The following is a 25,318-nucleotide window of genomic DNA, read 5'->3' on the forward strand; positions in this document are numbered from 1 at the left end:
GATTAGAGTTGGCAAATATTAAAATAATTATTCGTCCTCATTTGTACAGCAGTGAGTAAAAAATAAAATAAAAAGGGCAATAATTATTCATTATGCTTATTTCTCCAAATGTCCTACCATAAACACATAATGCTTTTGAAACTATGAAATAATAAAATAATCTTAGAACCAGAATATTTGCCAAACATAAAATCAATTAGCAAAATTTTATTTGCCTTATGAAATAAGATTTTAGGTCACTTCTAAGAGGCTAGTTATTCAAAATTAAGGTGTCCCCTTCTCTGTGCTTTCCTATTCCACACTGTGCATAACTCTTATCAATGCAGAGACTTATGAGGAAATGATTTCTTGAGATGATTTTTAAAATATTGCTTCTGATAGAAGCTAGGGAGCTCCATCTGGGAGCACTTTAGCCCGGGTCCAGAATCCCCGGCTTAATGCTGCAATCCTTTCATCATTAAACATAACCATGTCTTGTTATGGATATAGAGTCGACTTATGGGGAAGCATATTTAGGTATGGCATTTATACCTAAGGAAAGGAATCCAAAATGCAGATAAAATAGTAGGGTGGAGAACACAGGATAAAAAAGAAAAATCTATAACTGAGAGTTAATTACAAGGGTTGGAGACAAAAACAGACCTTCGGGCATATTGCTGGTGACTTGGATAATTTCCCATTATGGCTATTATCTAGGATATCGCTTTTTACTTTGTCAAGCATAAGACACAAGAATTTCCAGGTAGCTGTTTTCTCCAAGTGCTCGATCCTAGAGACTAGTACTGATTAGAATTTAAGGTCCATCTTTGTCAATCCTCCCAGAACATCAAGTCTTCCATGGTTTTTGGTATCCTATGGGGAATAATGGTCAAGTTATGCAGTTTGAAATTAGGGGGGAAAAAAAAGGAAGAGGCGGAGAAGAGGCAGGAGCAGATAGAACTATATCAAAAGATAGAACTATATCAAATAGATGAGGAAGTTTAGAGGTTTTAAATATTTAAACATTGAATAGTTTGTTAGCTTTTGTTAACATTTCAGCATTTGGGACAGCACTTGGGCCTGTGATTCCTCTGAAAGACTTCTGGAGGGTAAGATTTTCCTTTGGAAAGAGTTGTTTCCCCCACCCACCCCCCTTTATTCACTTACTTTAAAGGAAGACAATTCGATAACAAACTATTTCAGTGGGTGATTTGTAGCGGGCAGTAACACTTAAGACGTTTATAAGGCACAGACAGCAGCCAATGCCCTTCCCAATACCTGATATTCACTGAGGTTTTTCTTCATCCTGGGGTTTGGCGTGGGTTTTGGAGGAGAAGTTTCAGAAAACAGTCAACGTCAGCACAGTTAGGGCCTTATAAACAGGCTTTCCAGAGTTCGACTCCTCCTCCTGCACTGGCTCTTCCTGGGAAACCCGGGTGGTTACACCATCCCAGCAGAGAAAGCCGCAAATCGCCTAGGGGCGGGAGCGCCCTGGGCCGGCGAGCCCGTAGTGCGCAGGCGCGGGAAGGGGTGCGCGAAGGGTGCGCCGAGGAGTATGCTGGGCTTGCCGCAGGCCTGGCAACCTGCTTCCAGTCTTTGGCGTCACGCCCAGAAGGAGGGAATCGTTGGCCGGGGGTTCCAGGTTTTCTGTCTCACCCCACGCGCACAAATTGGACCCCAAGACACCTCACTCCTTTGCCACTTTTACCCACCACCTACTGTGGGACAGACTCAGCAAACCCATCCGACAGATGCTCTTGCCCTGCCTAGCACTGTTTTCTGAGCTCTTCTTTCTGAACAAGGCCTACTGCCCCCATCGCTCCCCACTGCTGTTAAGCCCTTACAGACTTGATAGTGGAACCGGGACCAAAGTGACCATCAATTTGCCAAGTAGGGTGGGAATCAGAATCCCGGTGTATCCACTTCATAGATGTGTAATCTTGGCGGGTTAAATTTTCTGAGCTACTTTTTGAAACGTAAACACAAGTTGTAGAATGTTAATTTAGCAGCCTCAAATCAGTCCTGTCTTATTTCCGCTGCCTTAAGTCATAAAGGGCTTCCTTACCTACACCCAGCCAATTGCAATGGCAATTCAGCTAGCAATTTTAGGTAGTATCTTCCCGTACAATTCATCCTATCCACCTTTGCCAGATTAAATTTCTTAAAAAATAAGCTTAGTCATACCTCCCATCCCCGTCTCCAATTAATAATCCTTATAAAATGACTTATGTGGTCTTCCCAACTCTATCTCATCCTACGCCTCTACACGTATTCCTTGTTAACTGTATCCATCTCCTGCACTTTCTGGCATTCATACCCTTTCTCCACTACACAGTTCCCCTTTCCACATTTCTGTTAAAATCCTACCCATCCTGCATGGCCAACTTAAATGCCACCTTCTTCAGACCACTCGATTTTCCCATTGTCCTCATTCTCTCTTCCAGACCCAAGCCTTTTGTTATGATACCTGACACACCTTGTTTGCAGTTGTGTACCTCTGTTATCCTTTCTACCTAACTTTCCCAATTATACATTTACAAGTCCTTGGCGAAAAGAATCGTGTTTTTTTCTATCTCTGTATCCACACAGGTGCTTTCCAAATGTGAACTAAAAATAAGGAGATTTAGAAAGCTTCATTTTCATTTTGATTGAAATATTCAAAGAAAAGTTTCTTTTGAGAGTGCACTGTTGAAACTGATAGCTACAAATTAGTTATAAATGGAGAGTAAGGAAAGTCATTTCTTAAACCCCTACTCAATGCCTGCAGTGTGACAGGTGCTTTCACTTATGTTTGCTCATTTCTTCACAATTCCATGAGGTATCATTCCATTTACAGATGAGAAAACTGAGGCTCAACATATCACAGCTTCGAGTGGCAAACCTAATGTTTTTAACTCCCTTCTGTATTACTTATTGAAAAAAGTAGAGGAATTAGTACTCCTATAAGGACCTTTTTAAGAATCAAAGATGATGATGTTAATAAATGCCCTTACTAAAGTATAACATGTTAAACAAATATAAAGTATTAATTATGGGTAATAGGTAAAATAGATAGATATCCCATTTCTATCACTTAAGCACAACAGTACCTTGAATAAGGCATCCAGTGGACTAGAGACCAATAGGCATTTTAATCTTAATATTTTACATCAATGTGCTTTTTTTAATTTTGAGACAGTCTCTCTCTCTCTCTAACCCATGCAGGAGTGCAGTGGCACGATATCAACACACTGCAACCTCTGCCTCCCGGGTTCAAGGGATTCTGTGCCTCAGCCTCTCAAGTAGCCGGGACTACATGTGCACACCACCAAGCCTGGCTAATTTTTCTAGTTTTTGTAGAGACGGGTTTCACCAGGTTGGCCAGGCTGGTCTCGAGCTCCCGGCCTCAGGTGACCCACCTGCCTTGGCCTCCCAAGGTGTTGGGATTACAGGTGTGAGCCACTGTGCTCTCTGATGTGCTTTTTAAAAAGGACAACTCCAATTATGTAGGCTGGCATTTAAAAATACAATAAAAATAAGGCTAGACAAGGTGGCTCACACCTATAATCCCAGCAATTTGGGAGGCAAAGGTGGGAGGATTGCTTGAGATCAGGAGTTCAGGACCAGCCTGGGCAACATAGTGAGACCCCATCTCTACAAAAAAATAATTCACCGGGTGTGTTGGTACCCACCTGTGATTTCCAGTTACTTGGTAGGCTGAGGCAGGACTGCTTGAGCTCACAAGTTCAAGGCTGCAGTGAGCTGCAGTTGCACCACTGCACTCCAGCCTGAGTGACAGAAATCCTGACTCCTTAAAATAAAAATGTAAAAAGAGCATTTAACTACTATATTGGCAGGTGGCTATGATGAGTCCATCACATAATGTTTATATAATTCAATGTTCACATGACACCAAAATCTATTTTGCAACAAAAGACAAAAATAAGACATCGTCCCTGCTCAGAAGGCTTCCAATGTGAAATGTAATAAAACACAGGGAATGAAACTGTAGGGCTATCCATATTCAACTATATTTAAAAAAATTTTTGCATGAAAATTTTCTAAGACTTTGGTAATAAGCAGTGAAATCAATGCCTTAAGTAGATTTTGAAATGGTATCTTAAAGACTGGTATTCATCTGGGTACTGTAAGGAAAGACTGATTTGGTTTCTGGGATATAATGAACGAATGATTCTCAACTCATGGCCAGAGATTCCTCCCTTGGTATTAGAATAATTTGAGATGGAACAGAGGCTATGAAGTTTCAGAACAAGGTAGTACTTTCTGCTCTTGCTTTTTCTTTATTTTAAAAATTCAGTTAACATCAAAGAGTGTGTATGTCTTTTTTTTTTTTTTTTAAGGAATGCTTTAAAAAGAGATATGAGCAGTGCCAACATGAAGACCAAAAAAAATAAACAGTGCGATGTGGTACCAGAAAAAAAAGGGGAAAACATCTGAAATAAGGGGGAAGAGTCAAAGGTCAAGATCACAAAGCAATGGAATAATCAAAAGATAACAAAAGGCTAACTAGGCAGTTTAGATGAGGGGAAGACTTAATATGAAATTTGTCCTAGGTGAAATTATTAAAATATTTAAAGATATAATCTAAAGCTCCTATTGAAACAAAAGATAAATTTAAAACAATTTTGATTAAAAACAGAAAATATACTATAAAATATTTATTTAATAAAAATTTAATTAAAATTATTTAATAAAAATAATTTTATAATCTATACAGAATTGAAAAAGTACAACAAATTATTTTCACTTATTTGTAAAACTGCATACAGTACAACTTGCACGTCGGGTTCAGCATTCTACAAATATGGCCACATACCAAGATGTGAACATATTCTTGACTTACATAAGAAAAGGCTCAGGTTGTTTGCCACAAACTTTGAATTAAATTCCAGGGAAATATTGCTTTGGTAACGTGAACAATTTGTACCACATTCCATAAAAAGAAAGATTTATTTCCTCAAACAGCACTTTTCTACTTGTTTCAGAGTAAACAATTCCCAATATAGCTAACAAAGCAAAAAAACAGACACAATATAAAATTTGAGGTTGCAACTTTTATGACATCACTTCCCTTTCCCTTCCTTAGCTAGTGTTCTTTTCCTTTTCCTTAATTGTAAAGAATGGTGAACAGAAATGACCTATTCTTATCCGCATCCATTTGCTTCTAGGATTCCTGCTTAAACCAAATGAGTACATGAATTTTGCAATCTTAATACACTATTATTAACACTTTCGCTGTGTCATTTGTACAAAGTTAATACCGCAGTTAAAAGCACCTATCTAGATCCTTTTCAAGATAAGGCAATGAAGTCTGCTTTAAAATAGTTTTCATGTCTCACATATACTAGCAGCCCCTTGGTAGACTGATTTCAGAATTAAATGCGTACAGAACATCTTTTCAAGTAACCTGGTAATGATATCACTAGCAGTTTTAAGCAAATATTGAAGATGATCTACCTTTAAAAACAAAGGCAGATTTAAGGTAAAAAATGCAGGAATCACATCTATCTTTGTTCCTGTCCCATTGAAATAATTAAAAAGAGGCTCAGTTTATGAAAAAGGCCTTAGATGAATCCAATTCCTATTGACATCTTTACTTGGATAGGAAAAACAAATTAATACAAAAACTATAAACAGGGATGAAATTATTAAAAAAAAAGAGTTTTCATTTTATTTTGGAAATAAAAGAGAATGCAAATACAAATGGGCTACTTCTATCTTTAGCCCACTATGAACTTTTCATCTTGGAATTAATAGCCCTTCATACTGAAGATTTAAAGACAAGCAAACCCACCTTAAGCTTTCTTAGGTCTCTTCATTTATCAGGCTTCAAAACTTGCCTTATTTTCTAACTAAATGAGCTTCTCTGGGAAGCATATGAATAATGCAAAAATATACTTCTAAACAAATGCTACACAAATACATAATTGTCACAATGGGAACCAAAAACATTCATACAATGATTTTTTAAAAAATAACTTAAAATTAGAAATGACACGTACACCTTAAAAGACAGAACACTAAACTAGAGCAAATATTGCCAGTGATAGAAACACCAATGTCCACGAGTAACACAGAAATAAGAACTGAATAGAGGCAGATGCTGTTAGAACACATTTCCATCCATCGTGACTTGTAACATTTTGTGGCCTCTGTGAAGCCCTGGTCCCACCAGGCCAAACATCTGGCTAAGTAGATACAGACATGTGACCTACAAAACATCAAACTCACTTGCTAATAAAGTATACAATGCCCTGTGCTGCTTGATTGCTCTTGACTGCTTGGTTTTTAAAATCAAGTTCACTTCTGAATCAAAAAAAAGTCATCCTTAAATTAGCTGTCATAAATAATCCATGAAATAAACTTTACTTCTGGCTCCTATGAATAGTTATCATGTTACTCCAGGAACACAAGGTATTAGTCCAAGTGGCTGCTTTGAAGTCATGAAATGCACATTCATAAATATATGTCTACATTTTAAAAAATCAAATACATCCAGGCAGCTGCTGTGCAGAGTTCTTGGTATAAGAAGAAGCCCTTCAGCAGTGTATTACGAAGTGGTTACTTGAGAACTTGATTCTGGACCTTCCGGCTTTCTGTATTTCTTCATAATACTGACTGTACCATTGGCCAGGAAAACCACAGCAATCAGTGCAAAATAACCAGCATAGATCAAGAACTAGAAGGGGGAAAAACAGTTTATTGAATTATCAATTACAAGATGGTTACTCTATAATAAAGTATATTCAGAATTTGTCCATAAAGCCTCAAAAAACATTGCATACTTACACCATGTGCTAGACCCTGAAGACACAAAGCAGCAGCACTGCATGGTGGTACTAAATAAGGCCTGACTGCCTGAGTGTGAATCCTGACTTCATCCCTTACAAGCTTTGTGAACTTGATTGAGATACTTCATCTCTGAGCCCTGATTTGTTCACTTACAAAATGGAATTCATAATAGTTCTCACTTTACAGGGCTGTTGGGAGGAGTCAGTGAGATCATAAATGCTTATTAGCACAATGCTAATGCTGTTAGTACTACTTTTATTGTTGCTGTTATTGTGATAATTCAGTCCTGGTCTCTACCTTCAAGCTGATAAGTAGGTACAAACAGGCCAAGTTCTGAAGATCAAAAACTTCTCTATTCTTCCCCAGAAGAGGGCAGTAGAAGGTCAATTATATTCCATTATAGGATTACTTTTTATAAGAACTCTTCTCTTGTCAATTTTTTCTTTTAACTTCAAGTTCTGGGATACATGTGCAGAACGTGCAGATCTGTTACATAGGTATACATGTGCCATAGTGGTTTGCTGCACCTATCAACCCATCATCTAGGTCATCTAGGTTTTAAGCCCCGCCCACATGCATTAGGTATTTATCCTAATGCTTTCCCTCCCCTTGACCCCCACCTCCCAACAGGACCCAGTACGTGTTGTTCCCCTGCTGTGTCCATGTGTTCTGCGGTGTTTGGTTTTCTGTTTCTGTTAGTTTGCTGAGATGATGCCCTAAGCCAAATTTTAATGTGACTATATGGTTTATTAACATCATCTTCTTAAAATAACATACTAAATACTCATAAACTGGTTCAAAAGTACAATAAGACTATAGCCTTAAATCACGGAGCAGTTTCTTTCAACGTTGGCTACACTTCTGCAGGAAGCCATTAATCAAGCATGGCAGTTAGGGTTTCGGCACCACCCATAAAATCCTATTATTCTACATGTTTAAATCCACCATTTCTATAAGAATCTGCTGACAAATTTCCACTTCAAATGACAGCCATGTTTCCCTCAACTGTAATAGTCCTGGGAACTCTCCCTTATACAGGGAGGATGGCAGGCACTTAAGTTTCTCTCCTACTTTCCATCCTGAAATAAGTTTGGGGTCAGATGTTGGTTTAACTCCTAGCTCTGGAACACTATTACTGATGGTACTGGACAAGTCAGTTAACATCTCTCAGACTCATCTTCTTCACGTCTAAGACAGCACCCTGCAAATCTTATATAAAGCACTTGACACATAGAAGGCACTGAATGCACACTGTCTATTATTACTACTTCTCTTATATCTCGTTAGTAAAAACAAAGATAATTATGGCTAACGCATTGGGAAGAAATCAGTTGGGTTGGAATGGGGGTGGGGGTAAGCACTTCTTGATTCATTCAGTTGCCCATTTTGCCAAAGTACAGAACAGGATGTACTTAAAACTCACAATGCATGAAGGAATACACAATTCCTGAATGTAAAAAAGTATTCACATTGTTTTTGGGTGTTGGTGCAAGTTTCTCAATAGGTCATATATTACAAATCATAATGCTGTTCAACAGCAAGGCATTACCTTGGTATTTGGGTGAAGGGTGCTTTAAATAAAGAAGTAAGGAGACTTAAAGAGTTGTGAGATGAAGCAGGGAATCTCAAACATGGGATACAGTATTCCAAGCGTAGATTTAAGTATAGAGAGAAATAATAGATGAGGAAGCAGAAGGTCTTGGCCGGTAAGAAATCAATATTACCTCTCAGCTGAAATAGCACCACTGGGCTGATGAGTTACACTCAGGAATGTTCTAAGACCTCATAAAAAAGATGACAATCCCAACACCCTCCAGGGAGAAAAGAACTAAGGATGCAGGAGAAGGTGTTGAATGAAGGAGAGTACACTTTTACTTTACATGTGTTCCCTATTGTTTGAATTTGTTTTCATTAAGCATACATCTACTTCTGTTACCCTGATCAAGTCACACATACTACCTTCAATGCCAAAAGAGAGCTCTTACCTGAGTGGTAATTTCTAATCCAAGGCCACTGGCATCTACCACAATTAGAGTGAGCAGCGTCTGCAGTGCCAGGGCAATGAAGGTATTTACGCCAAATACTAGGGCATAGCGTTCCATGCTGAGGTTTGCAGCAATTTGAAAACTTAAAAAAGTAAAAGAAGCGTGAATAGATAAGAATTACTTCCTGAGTACTTAAAATTTTTATTCTAAATAAAAGTAAAAATTTTTACTTTAAATGTGAAGAGCCCTTCTTTCTACTGTCAATTGCCTTTCCAACCAAATGAAAACATTTTGCTACTAAATGATATAAATCTCATGCAAACATCTGAAAACAGTAGGAACATACAAACAAGGGAACAAACAAATCTTGCCTAAATGCCTCAGGAGAAAAACTGATAATACACATATAATACAATGCTTCCTCCCATTTGCCTCATTTAACTAGAAACTTTAATATTTTCGTTTGTAAAGAAACCAAAAAATATATCCTGTTACAATTTTTCCTAAGGCTTCTATGAGCCAAAATACATACGTTGCTATCGTGATGAGTAACATGTAGATGATTCTGAAGACAACATAGGATGCATAGCACACCCAAATGTTACCCACAGTGTCCATGATATACACTGCAGCAGCAATCAGGAGAGAAAAGAGAGATAACATCATTTCTCCCCAAGTTGACCAGGATATTTTTACGTAACCAACAGCAAACACAGCAACAGCACCTACAAAACAAACAAAAATCCAGTTATTTTGCGAATCAAACACTATTGCAATAAATTAAAAACTCAGCTTAGATTATTAAATTTTAAAATCTGCAAACTTATAAATAGGATAGCTCAAGATTATGGGACATTTTGAAACACACACGGAGATTTCTGAACTTGATGTAATCAATAAAATGGGGCCACTGAGATGAGAGACCAAATTAGGAGAGGTGGCAATGAGATGAAAATGCAGGACAAAGACACAGGGACATTGCTAAGGAAAAAAATACTGCAGCTGAAGCAGAGGCAAGAGTCAAAAAGAACCACGGCTTCTAGTTTGCCAACATGGCAGGATGAGTCATCTCTCTTTCAAACCAAGGAGCAGTCTAGAACATGGCAAAAGGGCTTCTCTGTTTTGGTGAAACAGTGATGATGATAAGGATAGCTAGAATCTATAAAGTGTTTTCTGAGTGCCAAGACAGTTAATAAGTGTTTACAGAAATCATATAAAACCATCCAACAACCTCAGGAGGTAGGTCAACAAATTAGAAATGAACAATAGAATGAGATGGTCAAATACACAGGCTCTGAAGCCAGCCTGCCTGAGTTCAAATCTTGACTTTACTACTTACATGCTATATGACCTAGAGCAAGTTATTAACCTACTTGTCCCAAGTTTTCATTGCAAAATGGGGATAAATTCCACCTATCTCAGGAATTTTGTGAGGACTGAGTTAATGTATATAAGGTCCTTAGAACAGTAACTAGCACATATTAACATTCAATAAATATTAGATATTATTATTATAAACTACTGTATATTGCTATTCAAAATTTCACATCAAGTGACAAAACTACCCAGTAAATACAGAGATAATGGAAACTTGGATAAACAATTTTGAAAATTATTATACTAGGTTTCTCCAAAGCTTATTAAAAAATTCCAGTTTCTTAGTTATAGTCCTGCTCTGCTTGAGTACTTCTAAGTTGTCCTCCCAAATTGTAAAATCAGAGCTCAAAATAAGCAAATCATTTTTTGAGACTATTTCAAATTTGGAAGGGGTAAGTAATCTGATTATGGCTGGCTTAGCTACCAGAGGAATCCCTTCCCCCCCACCCTCTATCATCCTGTATTGCTTACCCAGTAAGGTTGAGACGGCCTCTACACCGCCATTATAGATAGCAGCATAGCGGGAAGGCATCACTTTCTCCCACAGGCCCTGTGTGTAGTTCACAACTTGAAAATAGCCACAGGTAGACAGGGCCCACCACACAGACCAACAGAGTAGAGGGCGAGAGGAGTAGCATATTAGGAAATCATTCCACAGTACTTTCAACACAAGGAGACGGTCTGGCTTGGGTTCCTACATAGCAAAAGGAAACAATGCTCAAACTCCAATGAAGGCAATTATACAGAAATCAATTTACTAGAAAAATATGTTCTCATAGGATTTTTGCTTTAAATGTACTATAGCATCAACACAGCTGTATGTAATCAACCCAGCAAAAGATGCACTGTTTACAAAATGAACATGATGAAAAGAGATTGCCGGCTTCAGCCAATGGGTGTCTATAATCCACATCTCCCATACACTGGCAAACAACAATAATAATAACAAGCAGCAGACTGGCAACCCTATAAATCACTATTCAGTTAGGCTGCCTATCCTTATAATATAGCTTTCTGTAATGTTTAATTTAAAAAAATAAGTATATGCCAGGGACAGTGGTTCACATTTGTAATCTCCACACTTCAGGAGACTGAGGCAGGAGAACTGCTTGAGCCTAGAAGTTCAAGATCAAGCTGGGCAACAAAGTAAGATCCTGTCTCCACACACACACAAAATGTCAATTAGCTGGGTGCAGTGGAATACACATGTAGTCCCTGCTACTCAGGAGACTGAGGTGGGAGAATCACTTGAGCCTAGAAGATCAAGGCTGCAGTAAGCTGTGATCATGCCACTGCATTCCAACCTGGGTGACACAGTGAGACTCTGTCTAAAAAAAAAAAACCAAAACCCATATATATACATATGTTTATATATATTTTATAAAATTTATTTTATAAATATATGTATATAAAATATATGTTATATATTTATATATAAATGATATGTATCATTTTTATAAAATTAGTACCGATATTTTCTCCTCTTATATACAGTAACAGTGAACATCAACATTAGGTAAATAAAAGCCATTTTCTCCCTCAAAGGCTAGAAAACCTCACTGGACTGAGAATCAACTTTTGTCATTGTTCTATCTTCTCATACCGCCCCAAAGCAACCCCAGTGTGGTGGTTCCTTCTTTGTGCTGTTTACCCCAGAGGGGGATATCCTTCAAGTACCAGTACTACAGCCCCCTTCCAAAACTCATGGAGGAACACTGAAGTTAACCAAGATAACTCAGAGAATTACTGACACTTGAAAATTCTGCTTGATGAATTTGCATATGATAATCACCTCGAAGTACAAAATACTGCTGTTATGAGACTGATTTCTTGGCATTATGAGCAAACCTTGTGAATTTAAACAAATCACAAGACAATTGTTAAACATATCTAATTTATATAAATTTGCTGAGAGTAAGTGAATGGTACCAAGCATATTTTCTGAAGTCTTTATTAAAAGATCCACCAGTTTTATTGAACTACATCAGAATTTTACCATTTAGTTTCAGTTGCTTAATCAATAAAACTTGGGAAGCATCTGTGATACCTAAAACTTTCAGGGATGCTGGATGGATTATAAGAAAGTATATTCTTGGAAGAATGGAACTATTAAAAGAATTCACAAGTTTCTATTCAAAATCTTAACTAATAAGAAGCCCTTAGTTTCCTCCTCTAAAAAATGGAAATGATAACAATAATACCTATCCACACAAGATTATACAGAGTTAAACTAGATAATGCATGTATTTATTATAGAGGTACTCAATGTTATTTTCATTGCATAGCCTAAAAAGTCATGGCATACATAAAATAATGCCCAGTATAAACAATATTGAGAATTTTCGATTACATAATAATGAATTCTGACACACAGAATTAATAACTACTCAATCTGTTATCTGGCCATGCCAAAAAAAAAGGTGGCAGGTCCTCTTTACAAAATCAGCATTTCTTGCTATAATCTGCTGGCTTCCTTCTATGCTGTTTTCTAGGCTTCATATGTTAAGCTTATATGAATCACACTTTCTAAAGAAGCATTTGACATGTTATCTTTTATGTTTCTTGTTAAATTACATCTACAAAGGTTTATTTCCAGTACATCAAAACTCCCAGCTGCTCATAGCTGAGCATGCATGCTCTAATTTAATAAGTGGCTTTCATTGTGTTCCATGGAGCTTTAAGAGTTTCAAGTGAGATAAAGAACAGGATCAAGTTCATAAAATTATCAGAGCTGCATTCCTGTTTCAACCAGAAAGGCTCAATTTTTATTTCTTTATCACAATGGGCATCTAGTTTCAGATTTCATTTGAATATAAGACTTTGATGCTGTTCTGTAATTTTTAATAACTTGAACAATTATTTCCCTCTATCGAGGAATGGAAGTCTCTACTGTAGTGGTTTTTGGAGTCAACTCTATCTGAATTAATTTTTTTTTTTTTTTGAGACAGAGTCTTTCTCTGTTGCCCAGGCTGGAGTGCAGTAGTAGCACCATCTCAGCTCACTGTAACCTCTATCTCCTGGGTTCAAGCAATTCTCCTGCCTCAGCCTCCCCAGTAGCTGGGATTACAGGCATGGGCCACCACACCCAGCTAATTTTTGTATTTTTTTTAAGTAGATATGTTTCACTATGTTGGCCAGGCTGGTCTCAAACTCCTGACCTCAAGTGATCTGCCCGCCTCAGCCTCCCAAAGTGCTGAGATTACAGGTGCTTTGCCTGAGTTGGAAATTTTTAAAGTGCCGCTTCCTATGTGCCTTTGCACAAGTCACTTAATTAAATTTAGTTTCCTCTTCTGTAAAATGGGCAAATATCTACATCACAGAGTTTTAATAAGAATCAAATAATATACTGACTCTAAGGTTCTTAGCACAGTATCTGATATTCAAGTCAAAATAAATGGGAGGTGTGATGATAATGATGATGACTGACGATGATGATGACGAACATGATTGGGGTAATTCAAAGAGAAAAGGAAAGATCATTTACAACCTCACACATACATGACATAAAGGTACAAAGCTGTTCTGGATTATTCCTATCTAATGATAATGATAATAGTAATAACAGCAATTACCATTTATTGAATACCTACTGTGTAAACTCATTTGAAAGCTTAAAATACTCAAAATAACCCTATAAGGTAGATATGTAGATAAGGAAACTAAATCTCACAGAATTAACTTGCTCACGTATTATAACTAGGGTTTGGACTTCATTTTCTTCATAACTCACTACACCCTACTGCTAGAAATGACCTGTCAGCCAAGTACATAATGAATCCAGCTCTGCTTGTGAAAGAAAGTCACCAGCTTTGGTGGTTATTCTTTCTGCAAGGTTAGCACCCTTTGCCCCAATGCAATAGGCTGTCTTTGAAAAGAACTGACAAATACTCTAAGGCAATTTGTAAAGTGGGCTATCACTTAGACTCCTCCTACTTCATTTTCTTTTTCTATAAAAATCAAGATAAAACCACCTACCTACCAACTCTTCAATAATTACCACAATTATAATTTATGGTTTAATTACAGGTTTTGTCAACTTAAAATGGCTCTGCCATCCCTAATATCCATATTCTGAATTTCCTTTACCCTTTCCAAAGAAAAACAGCAGCATTTTAGGGCTAGACAGTGCAGACACCAAGTAGCACTGCCCACGTGCTATGGTATCAGCAGTAAGCCTAGGATATCAGGGAACTGACTTGAATGCTAATTTTGAAAACTGTGTAACTGACATGACTCTGACATTGTTACCCTAGTTAAAAGACTTCCTAAAGAAAGGTTTAGAGAGAACTGGATCTCATATACACTTTAAAATTATGTTCAGGAGCATATATGGCAATTCTGCATATGTCGCTAATCTCTGATCATAATCCTTATCTCTAAAACAGTCTTGATGAAATCTAATCTATTTTAATTTTAAAATGCTCTGATATTACGACCTGTGATTAGAATTGTTTCTAACTGTAAAATTCTATAATTCTTCAGTATATAAAATACGGACACTGCATATCTAGAAACAATTATTTCAATTTGATCTAGGAGAGAGTTTTTTTTAACTACAGGTCACCACTCATTAGTTGGTAATAAAATTGATTTAGAAGACAGTTAACTGAATTTAAAAAAATAAAAGAATGTATCAGAAAATATTGTGTTAGAAAACTTTTCTGTTATATATAAAATGTATACATATCTATGTATGTACAGGTTTTCTATGTAAAATGTGTTTTCTTACTGTGTTTCTTATCTATATTCAAAAAAGTTTATAACTGTCTATAAAAATTTTTAGAACTATGGTCAATAGGTTAAAATCTAAAATATATATTTATACACACATTATATGTATATATGTTAATTTTAGCTAAAGCCGCTGTAACACATTCAAAATAGATTTAAAAAGGGTCTTTTTTGCCACGTCATGAAATCTATGAAATGATTATACCTCCTTCCCTCCCCCATCAACCCTCTGTTATTCTCCAACATCATCTAACAAACTATGAAGAAATCAGCATTTCATTGCCACTAAATCCTTGGTCATTCCGACAAAAACTGCTCATAGGTGCCCTGATAATCAAGGTGAGTTTCATGATGAGAGTCGCCCAGGCTCTAGAAGTTTACCCAGGCTCTTTGAGATGATAACCTAAATTTCAAGTCGTAATTTGAGAGCTGAAGAATGGGGATAGAGAAAAGAGTAATTTTCAATGAGGACATTAGATGCCACATTGGAACAATTTAATTAACTCTCAATAGAGAATGAAAGACTTTATTCACAATGGTTCTTTATTATCAGCCAGCCTACAAAAATTATGGAGCTCAGTCTGACTGAGGCCACCTACAAAGCTGGAATGTTAATAGGCTTATTTCCAAACATGTCCCAGGAAAACTAAGACTACAGTGTGGCTGGAATTAACTTTATTCCTCACAACTTATAACCTGATAGAAACAAAAAACTTGTATATTTATTAGAAAAAAAAAGGGTGGGTATCTAGGGGAAGGAATTCATCTTCCTGGCTAGACAGAACAGATGGATAAATTATTATAATGCCATACCTCTATCTTCCAAGAGGCAGCTTCATAACATACTTTTAGTATTTATTCCATCATCACCTCAAACTGTCCCCTTGTGATCTCTTCATCTGTAGTGTTCATTACTACCTCACTTCAGCAAATTGTCATTTGAAAAATAAATAACAGATATCCCGTCTAGCATGGAAGAGGAAAATAATTTCCTACCCTTAAATACTTTGAGCTTCACGGCTGGGCAGTGGCTCACGCCTGTAATCCCAGCACTTTGGGAGGCTGAGGTGGGTGGATTGCTTGAGGTCAGGAGTTCGCGACCAGCCTGGCCAACATGGTATAACCCCATCTCTACTAAAACACAAAAATTGGCCGGGCTTGGTGGCAGGTACCTGTAATCCCAGCTACCAGGGAGTTTAAGCAGGAAAATTGCTTAAACCCCAGAGGCAGAGGCTGCAGTGAACTGGGATTGTGCCACTGCACTCCAGCCTGGTGAACGAGCAAGACTCCATCTCAAAAAAAAAAAAAAAAAACTTTGGGTTTCAATTTAGAAATTAGAAGTAGATATTAACCATTTATTAAGATCCTTTCATCTACTCATTTAGCAAACATTTTCTGAGTGCCTAATTTATATACTAAACACCCAAAAGATGAAGACACAGCCCTCGCAATCCAAGACATCTTTGACATGAACAATATAATGCTGTATCAGTCTGACTTTGGAGGTCATGCACTCCAGGGGAAAATAAATTTGTTGTCCCTAATATAAATAAACCATAGCTTGATGAATGAATGAATGAATGAATAAAGCAATGAACCAACTCAGGATAAAACATGAATCCAAATGAATACAAGATCTACCAAGAGGGAGTTTGCTGATTTTTTCACCATTGGTCCAGCCCCCAAAGTAGCAATTACAACATATTTAAGGCTGAGCTTACCGGTTCCTCCATGGGAGGCTCCTCCATATTTAGAGGGATTTTTGACTCAATGTCCTCCCATCCAGGAAGGTGGTTGGAAGCTGTGGTGTCGGTAACAATGCCACCATTTTGTACCTTGATGCCATTCACTCTCTGGCAGGTAGAAGCGATGTGGTGAAAGAAGAGGCTCTTCTGTGGCATAGGTAAAAACCAGGCCACAGCAAAAGCCACTGAAACACAGGTAAGAGAGATGACATTCAGGCTGAACAGGGACCAGCCTGCCACTGAGACAAGGATTTGCCCCAGGACAGAGCCCACTGTAAAGCCCACCAAAGTGGCACTTCGACAGTAACTTGTGACTTTCTGGTACATGCCCAGGTCTACTACACTGTAGATGTAAGAGTAATAGGCAATTTCAGTGGCTGTGGCAATGCCATAAAAAAATTCTAGGAATTGAATGGCCAACAGTCCCTGGGCATAGAGCAGCATAAACCATGTAACAATAAGGCTGAGCCCCTGCAGTAGGACAACAGGTTTATAACGGAGGTAGTCTGTGGCAAGGAACACAGGAAAGAGCAGCACCAGGTAAGAGTAAGTCCATACTGGATAAATTTCATTGAAGACCTGGTAGAAAGAGAACAAAACCCCATTAGTGATCAAAGGACCTGGAATAGTCATAAGAATTTATTCTTGCAAAACAACTTACAAATACCTCAAAGGTCTCATCCTTATGAATCAAAGAAACCTTAACAACAATAGTTCAGATAATTGTTTGAAAATATCTTTTTTCTTTCTTTTTTTCGAGATGGAGTCTTGCTCTGAACCCAGGCTGGAATACAGTGGTGTGATCTTGGCTCACTGCAATCTCCACTTCCCTGGTTCCACTATTCTCCTGCCTCAGCATCCCAAGTAGCTGAGATTACAGGTACCCACCATCATGCCTGGCTAATTTTTGTATTTTTAGTAGAGATGAGGTTTCACCATGTTGGCCAGGCTGGTCTCAAACTCCTGAGCTCAAATGATCCACTCGCCTCGGCCTCCCAAAGTGCTGGGATTATAGGCATGTGAGCCATCTTACCTAGCCTCAAACTCTCTTGATACTTGTATTGTCAGTTTCCCCAATTAACTCATAAAACTGGCTCTTCACCATGGGGGCATCTCCTAAGAAGCTTTTAAAAATTTGTTAGCCAGTTGGGCATGGTGGCTCATCCCTGTAATCCCAGCACTTTGGGAGGCCAAGGCGGGCGGATCACCTGAGGTCAGGAGTTCGAGACCAGCCTGACAAACATGGAGAAACTCCGTCTCCACTAAAACTACAAAATTAGCCAGGCATGGTGGCACATGCCTATAATCCCAGCTACTTGGGAGGCTGAGGCATGAGAATCACTTGAAGCCAGGAAGCAGAGGTTGCAGTGAGCTGAGATTGCGCCATTGCACTCTAGCCTGGTAACAAGAGCAAAATTCCATCTCAAAAAAAAAATCGTTAGCCAACTTGGTGGCACGTGCCTATAGTTGCTACTCTGGAGGATGAAGTGGGAGAATTGCTTGAGCCCATGAGTTTGAGGATCACACCACTACACTCCAGCCTGTATGGCAAGCAAAACTCTGTCTCTTAAAAAAACAAAAACAAACAAACAAAAAAAGATGCCCAGCCATAGATATTTTTTAAAAACTTCCCAGTAAATTTTTAAATGAACCAGAGTTGAGAACAACTACCTTACAGGCTTTTTAAGGATAGACCCTACATTCACCTGTATAACCTGTCTAAAAGCCAGCATACTGTTTGGAAGATACTAGTTTCAATAAATGCTTTGAAAATGGAATCACTATCAATTCTTACTTTTAGACACAGGATAGGGGGCCTTTACCCTACTATGTCAATAAGCTTCTCTGATTTTAAGTTTTGTTTCTTTTGGGGCAGAAGAACAAATAAAGATGGTCAATCTGTCCTATAGTCTTGACAGAATTAACTCTCTAGATGGCAGGATTTTAGGCAACTTTTATGTCCTTCTTTTTGCTTGTTTGTAAATAGAAAAAAAATAGAAGTGTTTGCTGTTTTCATTTTAGTGCATATTTTAAAATTTGGATAGAGTAGGAAATAATCTTTGAATTAAACTTTAAACCCCAACAGGAATTTCAGTTCCATCACTTGCTGTGTGATTATGGACAAGATTCTTTAGTTCCCCTTAGCCTTAATCTTCATTATCAGTAAAGGAGGGTTGTTTGTTGCAAAAATTAAATGAGAAACAATATGGAAGTATTTGTTCCACCTGATTTATTCACAAAGTCTGAAGACTAGAGGACAAGCTGACAAGGACATCTGAGGCAGTATGGATTTACTAAATTAATTGAACAATCATCTCCATTCTTCCAATAACAATCACTGTAGGAGATTTTTCCTTCCTTTTATCAGTGGCCTTAACTTTTAAGTGCTTTTTGGAAAGTATTTTTGGTAAAAGGCTGAATACTTTGTGATGGAGCAACCTAATCCTAGATGAAATTTCATATTCTGAGACCAATAGTAACTTTCTTTTTACATCTCCTGTATATCTTAGTTCACTCAAGTCTAATATGAGCTAACTGTTCCAAGGTTTTAGAGGCACAATAAACAATTGTTGCAAAATCTCTTGCCAATGCAGAACACAGCTATAAAAGTAAAACATAATCCCCATTTTCTGAAATACATTCCAGACTTGATTTCTGACTATGTAGCAAAAGTGATGTTTAATGGCCTCACCTTCATGAAGTTGGTCTAATTTGTGTTGGTAAACAGTTAGCAAGCTCTGCTTGATCAAGAAATTTTGTTGCACCTGACTATGGGCCTAAAAGAATCATCAAGAACTGTCAAAACGATTCTTATTCAAAACTGGAAATTTTAGCAAATGAAGAACAAAGTGGCCTTGGCCACATTAGGTAACTCTAAGTAGAAAAACAAAACAGGCAAGGGTAATCTTGAGATTTCACAGTTGTGTTCTAATTAACAATTTGCCATTCCTTTGTGGCCCATACTTTTACAGATACTCTGTCAGTTTTTTGTTTTGCTTTTGTTTTTTTGAGACAGAATTTCACTCTTGTCACCCAGGCTGGAGTGCAATGGTGCAATCTCAGCTCACTGCAACCTCCACCTCCTGGGTTCAAGTGATTCTCTAGCCGCAGCCTCCTGAGTAACTGGAATTACAGGCATGCGCACCACACCTGGGTAATTTTTTGTAATTTTAGTAGAGGCAAGGTTTCACTATGTTGGCCAGGCTAGTCTCAAACTCCTGACCTTGTGATCCGCCCGCCTTGGCCTCCCAAAGTGCTGGGATTACAAGCATGAGCCACCACGCCCAGCCTGTCAGTTTTCTAAAGTTTGAAACTACCTCCTCTGCTTGACTAAACATCGCCTTCACATTTTCCCCAACATAGCACCATGAAGCTACTAGCCATCAAACCTTTTCTTTAAAAATGTTCTCTACTGCTCCCTTCAATAGCTCATCTTCTTTTGTTTTGGGATTTTGGATGACCTCTTCACTCCAATAATATTGTCTGTGTTTAGACATGTTACATAACTTTTAACAATAGTTGTCCCAAAATGATTAACTGCTAAGTTTTCATTGTCTAAGTTTCATCCTTTAAATTATCAATTTAAAGTATCTTTACTCAGGAGTCTAATTCTACAAATACAAAACTACAATTTAGATAGTGAAGATGGACAGTAACACTGCCAGCCTTGCAGTAACAACTAAAAACAAAAAGAAAGGCAAGTAGGGGAGAGTGGAAAGACGAGATAGGTTCTCTTTAATTTATTCTAAATAAGAAACCTGCATTTTCTCCTTTAAGAGACATCCACGCAGGATGAATGCCCCTCTCACGCTATTATCAGCATCATAACAAACCTCTACTGCTGTGCTACACACCATGCTAAGCACTTTATCTAAATTCTATTTAATCCAAACCACAAACCTAAGGTAAATGCTTCTATCATCTATTTTACAAACAAGGAAAGTTGGCCTTAAAGAAAGGCGGGTGTTGAACAATGAGAACACATGGACACAGGGAGGGGAGCACTACATACTTGGGTCTGTTGGGGGAATATAGGGGAGGGACAGTGGGGGGAGGGGAGCTGGGGAGAGATAGCATGGGGAGAAATGCCAGATATAGGTGATGGGGAGGAAGGCAGCAAATCACATTGCCACATGTGTACCTATGCAACAATCTTGCATGTTCTTCACATGTACCCCAAAACCTAAAGTGCAATAAAATAAATTAAAAAAAAAAAAAAAGAAGAAAGGTTAGGTGAATTGTCCAAAGTTATCACAGTTAGGATTGGCAAAGTAAGGATCTGAATTCATGTGTGCTGAATCCACCACACTAAAATGCCTGGTTTCTTCAATCAGAAAACAGCTATTAATCATCTACTACCTTTCAAGGTTAATTCTAATACCTGGAGTAGCTTTTCCAATCTGCACTGAGGTGCTTTTACAGGGCATCCATGAAGAGATAAAGGCCAGAGTCTCCACTACTTAACTAATGGGTCTCCAAAGGAGATCCTTTTCTCTTTCCATGTTTCCAATGACAGTAGAAAACGCTTCCTTGATATTTTGGAATCTTGAAGGGAAATATGCTACAGGCAAAAGTGTACCAATTGCAGACCCTTATTAATTGTCCATACTCCAGCTTGTCACTTCAGGTAACATCTGCCATGTGAGCAAAGGGATTGATTATAACCAAGGTGCCTTCATAACTCCTTGGATCAGTGCTTGTTCATGCTTTCTTGAGATACAAAGTCAAGGGAAAACAGATGTTCATTTTTAAGTTCTAATTTAGACTTTAAATTAGAATCAAGTTTCAGTTAAACAACTAATGGGCACTTATTTGCACAACATTGTTTTCAACCAGCATAGAGGTAACAAAAAGAATAAGATGAGGCTGGGCACTGTGGCTAACACCTGTAATCCTAGCACTTTGGGAGGCCAAGGCGAGCAGATCACTTAAGGCCAGGGGTTCAAGACGAGCCTGGCCCACATGGCAAAATGCCATCTGTACCAAAAATATAAAAAAGTAGCTGGGTGTGGTGGCACAAGCCTGTAATCCCAGCTACTCAGGAAACTGAGGCATGAGAATCGCTTGAACCTGGGAGGCAGAGGTTGCAGTGAACCAAGATAGCACCACTGCACTCCAGCCTGGGCAACAGAGCAAGCCTGACTCTAAACAAATTGAGATCTTCAGCTCTCCAGGGGTTCTGAACCTAGTGAGGAATAAATAATATATACAGTATTTATAATGGAAATGAAAATATAGGTTTGTTTCTTCAAGAAGGACCTTAAAGGACGAGAAAGCTAAAGGCTAACAAAGGTATCAACAGATATATATGGAAAGATTATTCCAAGAAGAGAGTAAGTCTTTGAGAACAGGTCAACAGATGACAGACTGTAGATATGCTGGACTTAAGACTATTAGATTAATATGAATGGAGCTTGGGTATGTGGAAGTGGTTAATAACATCCGACTTGTTCATCCAATTGGGATTGTGTTAAAGTTATAGATTAACTTCAGGAAAATGACATTTTTATGATGCTTTTTTTCTCATCCAAGGACATAGTATGTCTGACCATTTTTTCAGACCTTGTTTTATGGGTATGTGGAAGTGGTAAGGGGAAGAAGGGTTGTAATAGGAGATAAGGCTGTTCAAGGAGGTAAAAATCAAGTAAGGCTCGGAATATTAGGCAGAATATGTGGAATGTTTTAAAAAATCTAAGAGAGGTAGTAAATAGCTGTCAAACCACATGCTACAATGATGAAAAAATAAAAAATGTTTTTAGAGATAAAGATCTGTTTTATTGAAAGTCTGGTCTTCAACTATTAATATATAGTCAAATTTTAGCCACTTAAAACTTATAAACTGGTTTCTGTTTTAAAGTTAATGCTTTTCCTAAAATCTAAGAAAAAATCTTTTGAGAGTAGAGAGAAGAAATTCTTTTTCCCCCTCCTCTCCTTTTGTTTTAGGATTTATTCAAACCAACTTGGCCTTCTGCAGTCTTCTAGGGGCAACTACAAACTTGTCACTGAATATGACTTAACATTATCTTTGTTTAAAAATCATGTAATATTTTTTATTTAACTGTCCATTGCAAAAAGCAAGCACTCAGTAAGTAATGAATAAGTTGTTCTATTTATTTTAATTATTAGTTATACAAAAAACATAGTTTGTCACAAGGCAAGCAGAGGAGAATCAGCCGTGATTTGGTGGTTCTTAGAGAAGACACCCCTTCCTCAGACTACTAGATTTCTCTCCAAATCCCACCCTTCTCCTAATCTAATTTGCAATAACAGAGGTATGCTTATGTTTTTGTTACACAATCAGCGAATATTTACTGCACCTGGCATCTCTGCTTTATTTTTGTGTCCCTGAATATATTTCACTCACCCTGAAAAGCTTTCTGATAGGACAGAGCACATGATCTTGATAACACATCACACAGCAACCTTCTACCCAGGGCACATGACAAAACAGATCAGCTTTCAAATATCAACACTGGGAACATGTTTCTCTCCCTGTGTTTCACTATCAGGAAAGGTGCACGAACTGTGCAGATCACATGGCAGTTCACATGAAACTTTAATTGTCAGCTGTTCACAGCAGTATCAATTCTGCCTCAGTGGCTATGCCTCAGATTCAGTGGTTGTTTTGGGTTTCCAGAATCAAGAATCATATTTTCTCATCAGTGCAGTAATTTCCTTGTAAAATCATTCTGTTCACAAAAGTTGGCCCTTTTGACTTTATTATTGTTTAAAATCAGTATTAAAATTCAAATAGGTAATGAGTAACTGTTACAGTCCCTTATGTACTGATCCACAAGACTGAGAAACGGCTCAGCCACTCCACCCCACAATGGGCAGGTCAATAGGGTAATTTAAGGCTAAGCAAAAAGTCAGTGATACTTGCTAGAGGTGAACCAATGTCACACTCTCAAGTGAAACCCTCAATTCAGAAGTCAATCCTAATTCTTAAATTTCCCCTCAAGTGCTCTTGAAAATGAAGGAGCACTGCAACAACAAACTGGACTATGAGTAATTGTATGTTGCCAGTGTGTAAATGACTGCGGTAGTGCCATCTCTTGTTCTGACCTGTTATGCAGGGTTACTGAGTTCCTACTCGAAGTGACTGACTACTAACTACAACGAGAAGAGTAAGGTTTAAATGGGAGGATTATTTTACAGCAACTGGGGCAAGGGGACAGGACGGAAGGAAAAGAAAGTGTAAGAAAGAAGAAACAGCTAACAAGTGCCCACTCAGCTGCCAGGGAAAAGAACATGAGACCTCAGCTTTCACCACTGTATTCAAGGAAGAAGGTATTGAATCTGCTTTATTTCGGTTTTGTGGAAGTACTTTGGGTTTAATTTCTTTTTCAGTTTATATATTGTCTTCTGCAAAAATCAACTGCTGGTTTTGACCATGCACTTATTTACTTCAGCACCTTTCTAATGTACACTATGCACTTTTGAAGTACTTTAAGTCCTCGTCTAGGGAAAATCAATCAGCAAGAAGCTCTTGATGATGTGCTACGTGCTCTCAATTACCCTGAACACAGAAGCCTTCAAATAAACCACCTTGTATCTGAGAAGCAAAACTAATATTTGTGAAGCAACAATTCACAATACAAGAAAAAATATAATTAAGAGCCAATTATACCATCTGCCTTTGTCCCTGGAGGTGGGGCTTAAGGGAGAGAGGGGCTGGATATCCTTGGACACAACCTCACCCAGTTAAAAATCAAGACAAATTAAGATGTTCTGTACTTCTGTCCTGTCCTTACTTGACTAAACCCATCCATCTAGCCAAAGGTAAACAAAGCAATGGATGGGCAGGAAGAGGGTGAAACAAGTAGAGGGAAGATCCTTTCAGAAAAGCAGTGATTAACTACTTTGTCAATGAATATTTACTAAGCCATGTCCAAAGTACAGCTTGCTGTCTTCACTTCTTTGTCAAAATATTGCCTCCTCGCCCCCAGCAGGAACTGCGGGACCAGTCTGGGCAGAGTCACGAAAAGCCACGTGACGGCAGACTGCCTGAGGCACAAGGCACGGGGCCTCTGGACCTGTTCTGAGCCCTTCGCAGAAGAGGAGCCCTACAAAGCCAAAGAAAACAGGAAACCATGAACACAACGAAGAGCACGAAGTCGACCTACAACTAGAAAAAAATCAGAAATCTCTGCCGAGAATGGCTCGAACGCTTTTCTCAGTCCTCTCTTCCTCCGCCGCCCAGTCGCCCGCCCGACCCGCGCCCTGCGCCCGCCGAGCGTACCTCCCTCTCGGTCAGGTTCTTGTCCGGCCCCAGGAGGTACGGGGTCAGGAAAGGCTCGGACGGCCTGAGACTGGCGAAGAAGCCGTAGGCGCAGAGCAGCGAGGTGGGCAAGAACCAGCACTCGCGAGGGACCCGAGCGGTGCGCAGGAGCACAGTGGCCGCCGCCGCTGCCGCGGCCCGCCGGGACACCGGGCCGGGCACATCCATCCGGGGCGCGAGGGGAGGAGACCCGGCCCGGTCCCTTCCTTCTCCTCCTCCGCCAACTGGAGTGAGGGTCAGGCACTGCCCCAGCGCAGGCACTTGAAACCGCGAGTGACGCCTTCTAAGGCGTCACTTGTAAGGCCAAGCTGTTCTGGATTCGCCGCCACCTCCAGCTACAGGACCCTCACCCTTAACCTGCGGCAGACGCCTCTAGGATCGCCGCCTGACAGGGCTGCCTTAGGAAGACCCATCCTAAGTCCCACCCT

General features: G+C 38.8%; 1 protein-coding gene across 1 annotated transcript; it reads right to left on the reverse strand.

Annotated features, from left to right (window-relative positions):
* Positions 1-5,634: 5,634 nt before the first annotated feature.
* SLC19A2 (solute carrier family 19 member 2) lies at positions 5,635-25,318 on the reverse strand. Its single transcript, XM_017534106.2, has 6 exons — positions 24,852-25,318; positions 16,586-17,188; positions 10,605-10,827; positions 9,289-9,481; positions 8,757-8,898; positions 5,635-6,658 (listed from the first exon to the last, which is right to left on the reverse strand). The coding sequence occupies exons 1-6, from the start codon at positions 25,056-25,058 to the stop codon at positions 6,530-6,532; spliced, it is 1,497 nt and encodes a 498-aa protein (XP_017389595.1). The 5' UTR covers positions 25,059-25,318; the 3' UTR covers positions 5,635-6,529.

The sequence above is a fragment of the Cebus imitator genome, unplaced genomic scaffold (assembly GCF_001604975.1).
Source record: "Cebus imitator isolate Cc_AM_T3 unplaced genomic scaffold, Cebus_imitator-1.0 Scaffold84, whole genome shotgun sequence".
Taxonomy (NCBI): Eukaryota; Metazoa; Chordata; class Mammalia; order Primates; family Cebidae; genus Cebus; species Cebus imitator.

What these genes read in the sequence shown, in the direction of transcription:
- SLC19A2 (XM_017534106.2), bottom strand. Translation starts at nt 25,058, where the DNA reads ATGGATGTGCCCGGCCCGGTGTCCCGGCGGGCCGCGGCAGCGGCGGCG. An exon ending in AGAACCTGACCGAGAGGGAG is followed by an intron (nt 17,189 to 24,851) that starts GTACGCTCGGCG and finishes TCTTTCTACCAG; the next exon opens with GTCTTCAATGAAATTTATCC. An exon ending in TTACTCATCACGATAGCAAC is followed by an intron (nt 8,899 to 9,288) that starts GTATGTATTTTG and finishes TACTTTTTTAAG; the next exon opens with TTTTCAAATTGCTGCAAACC.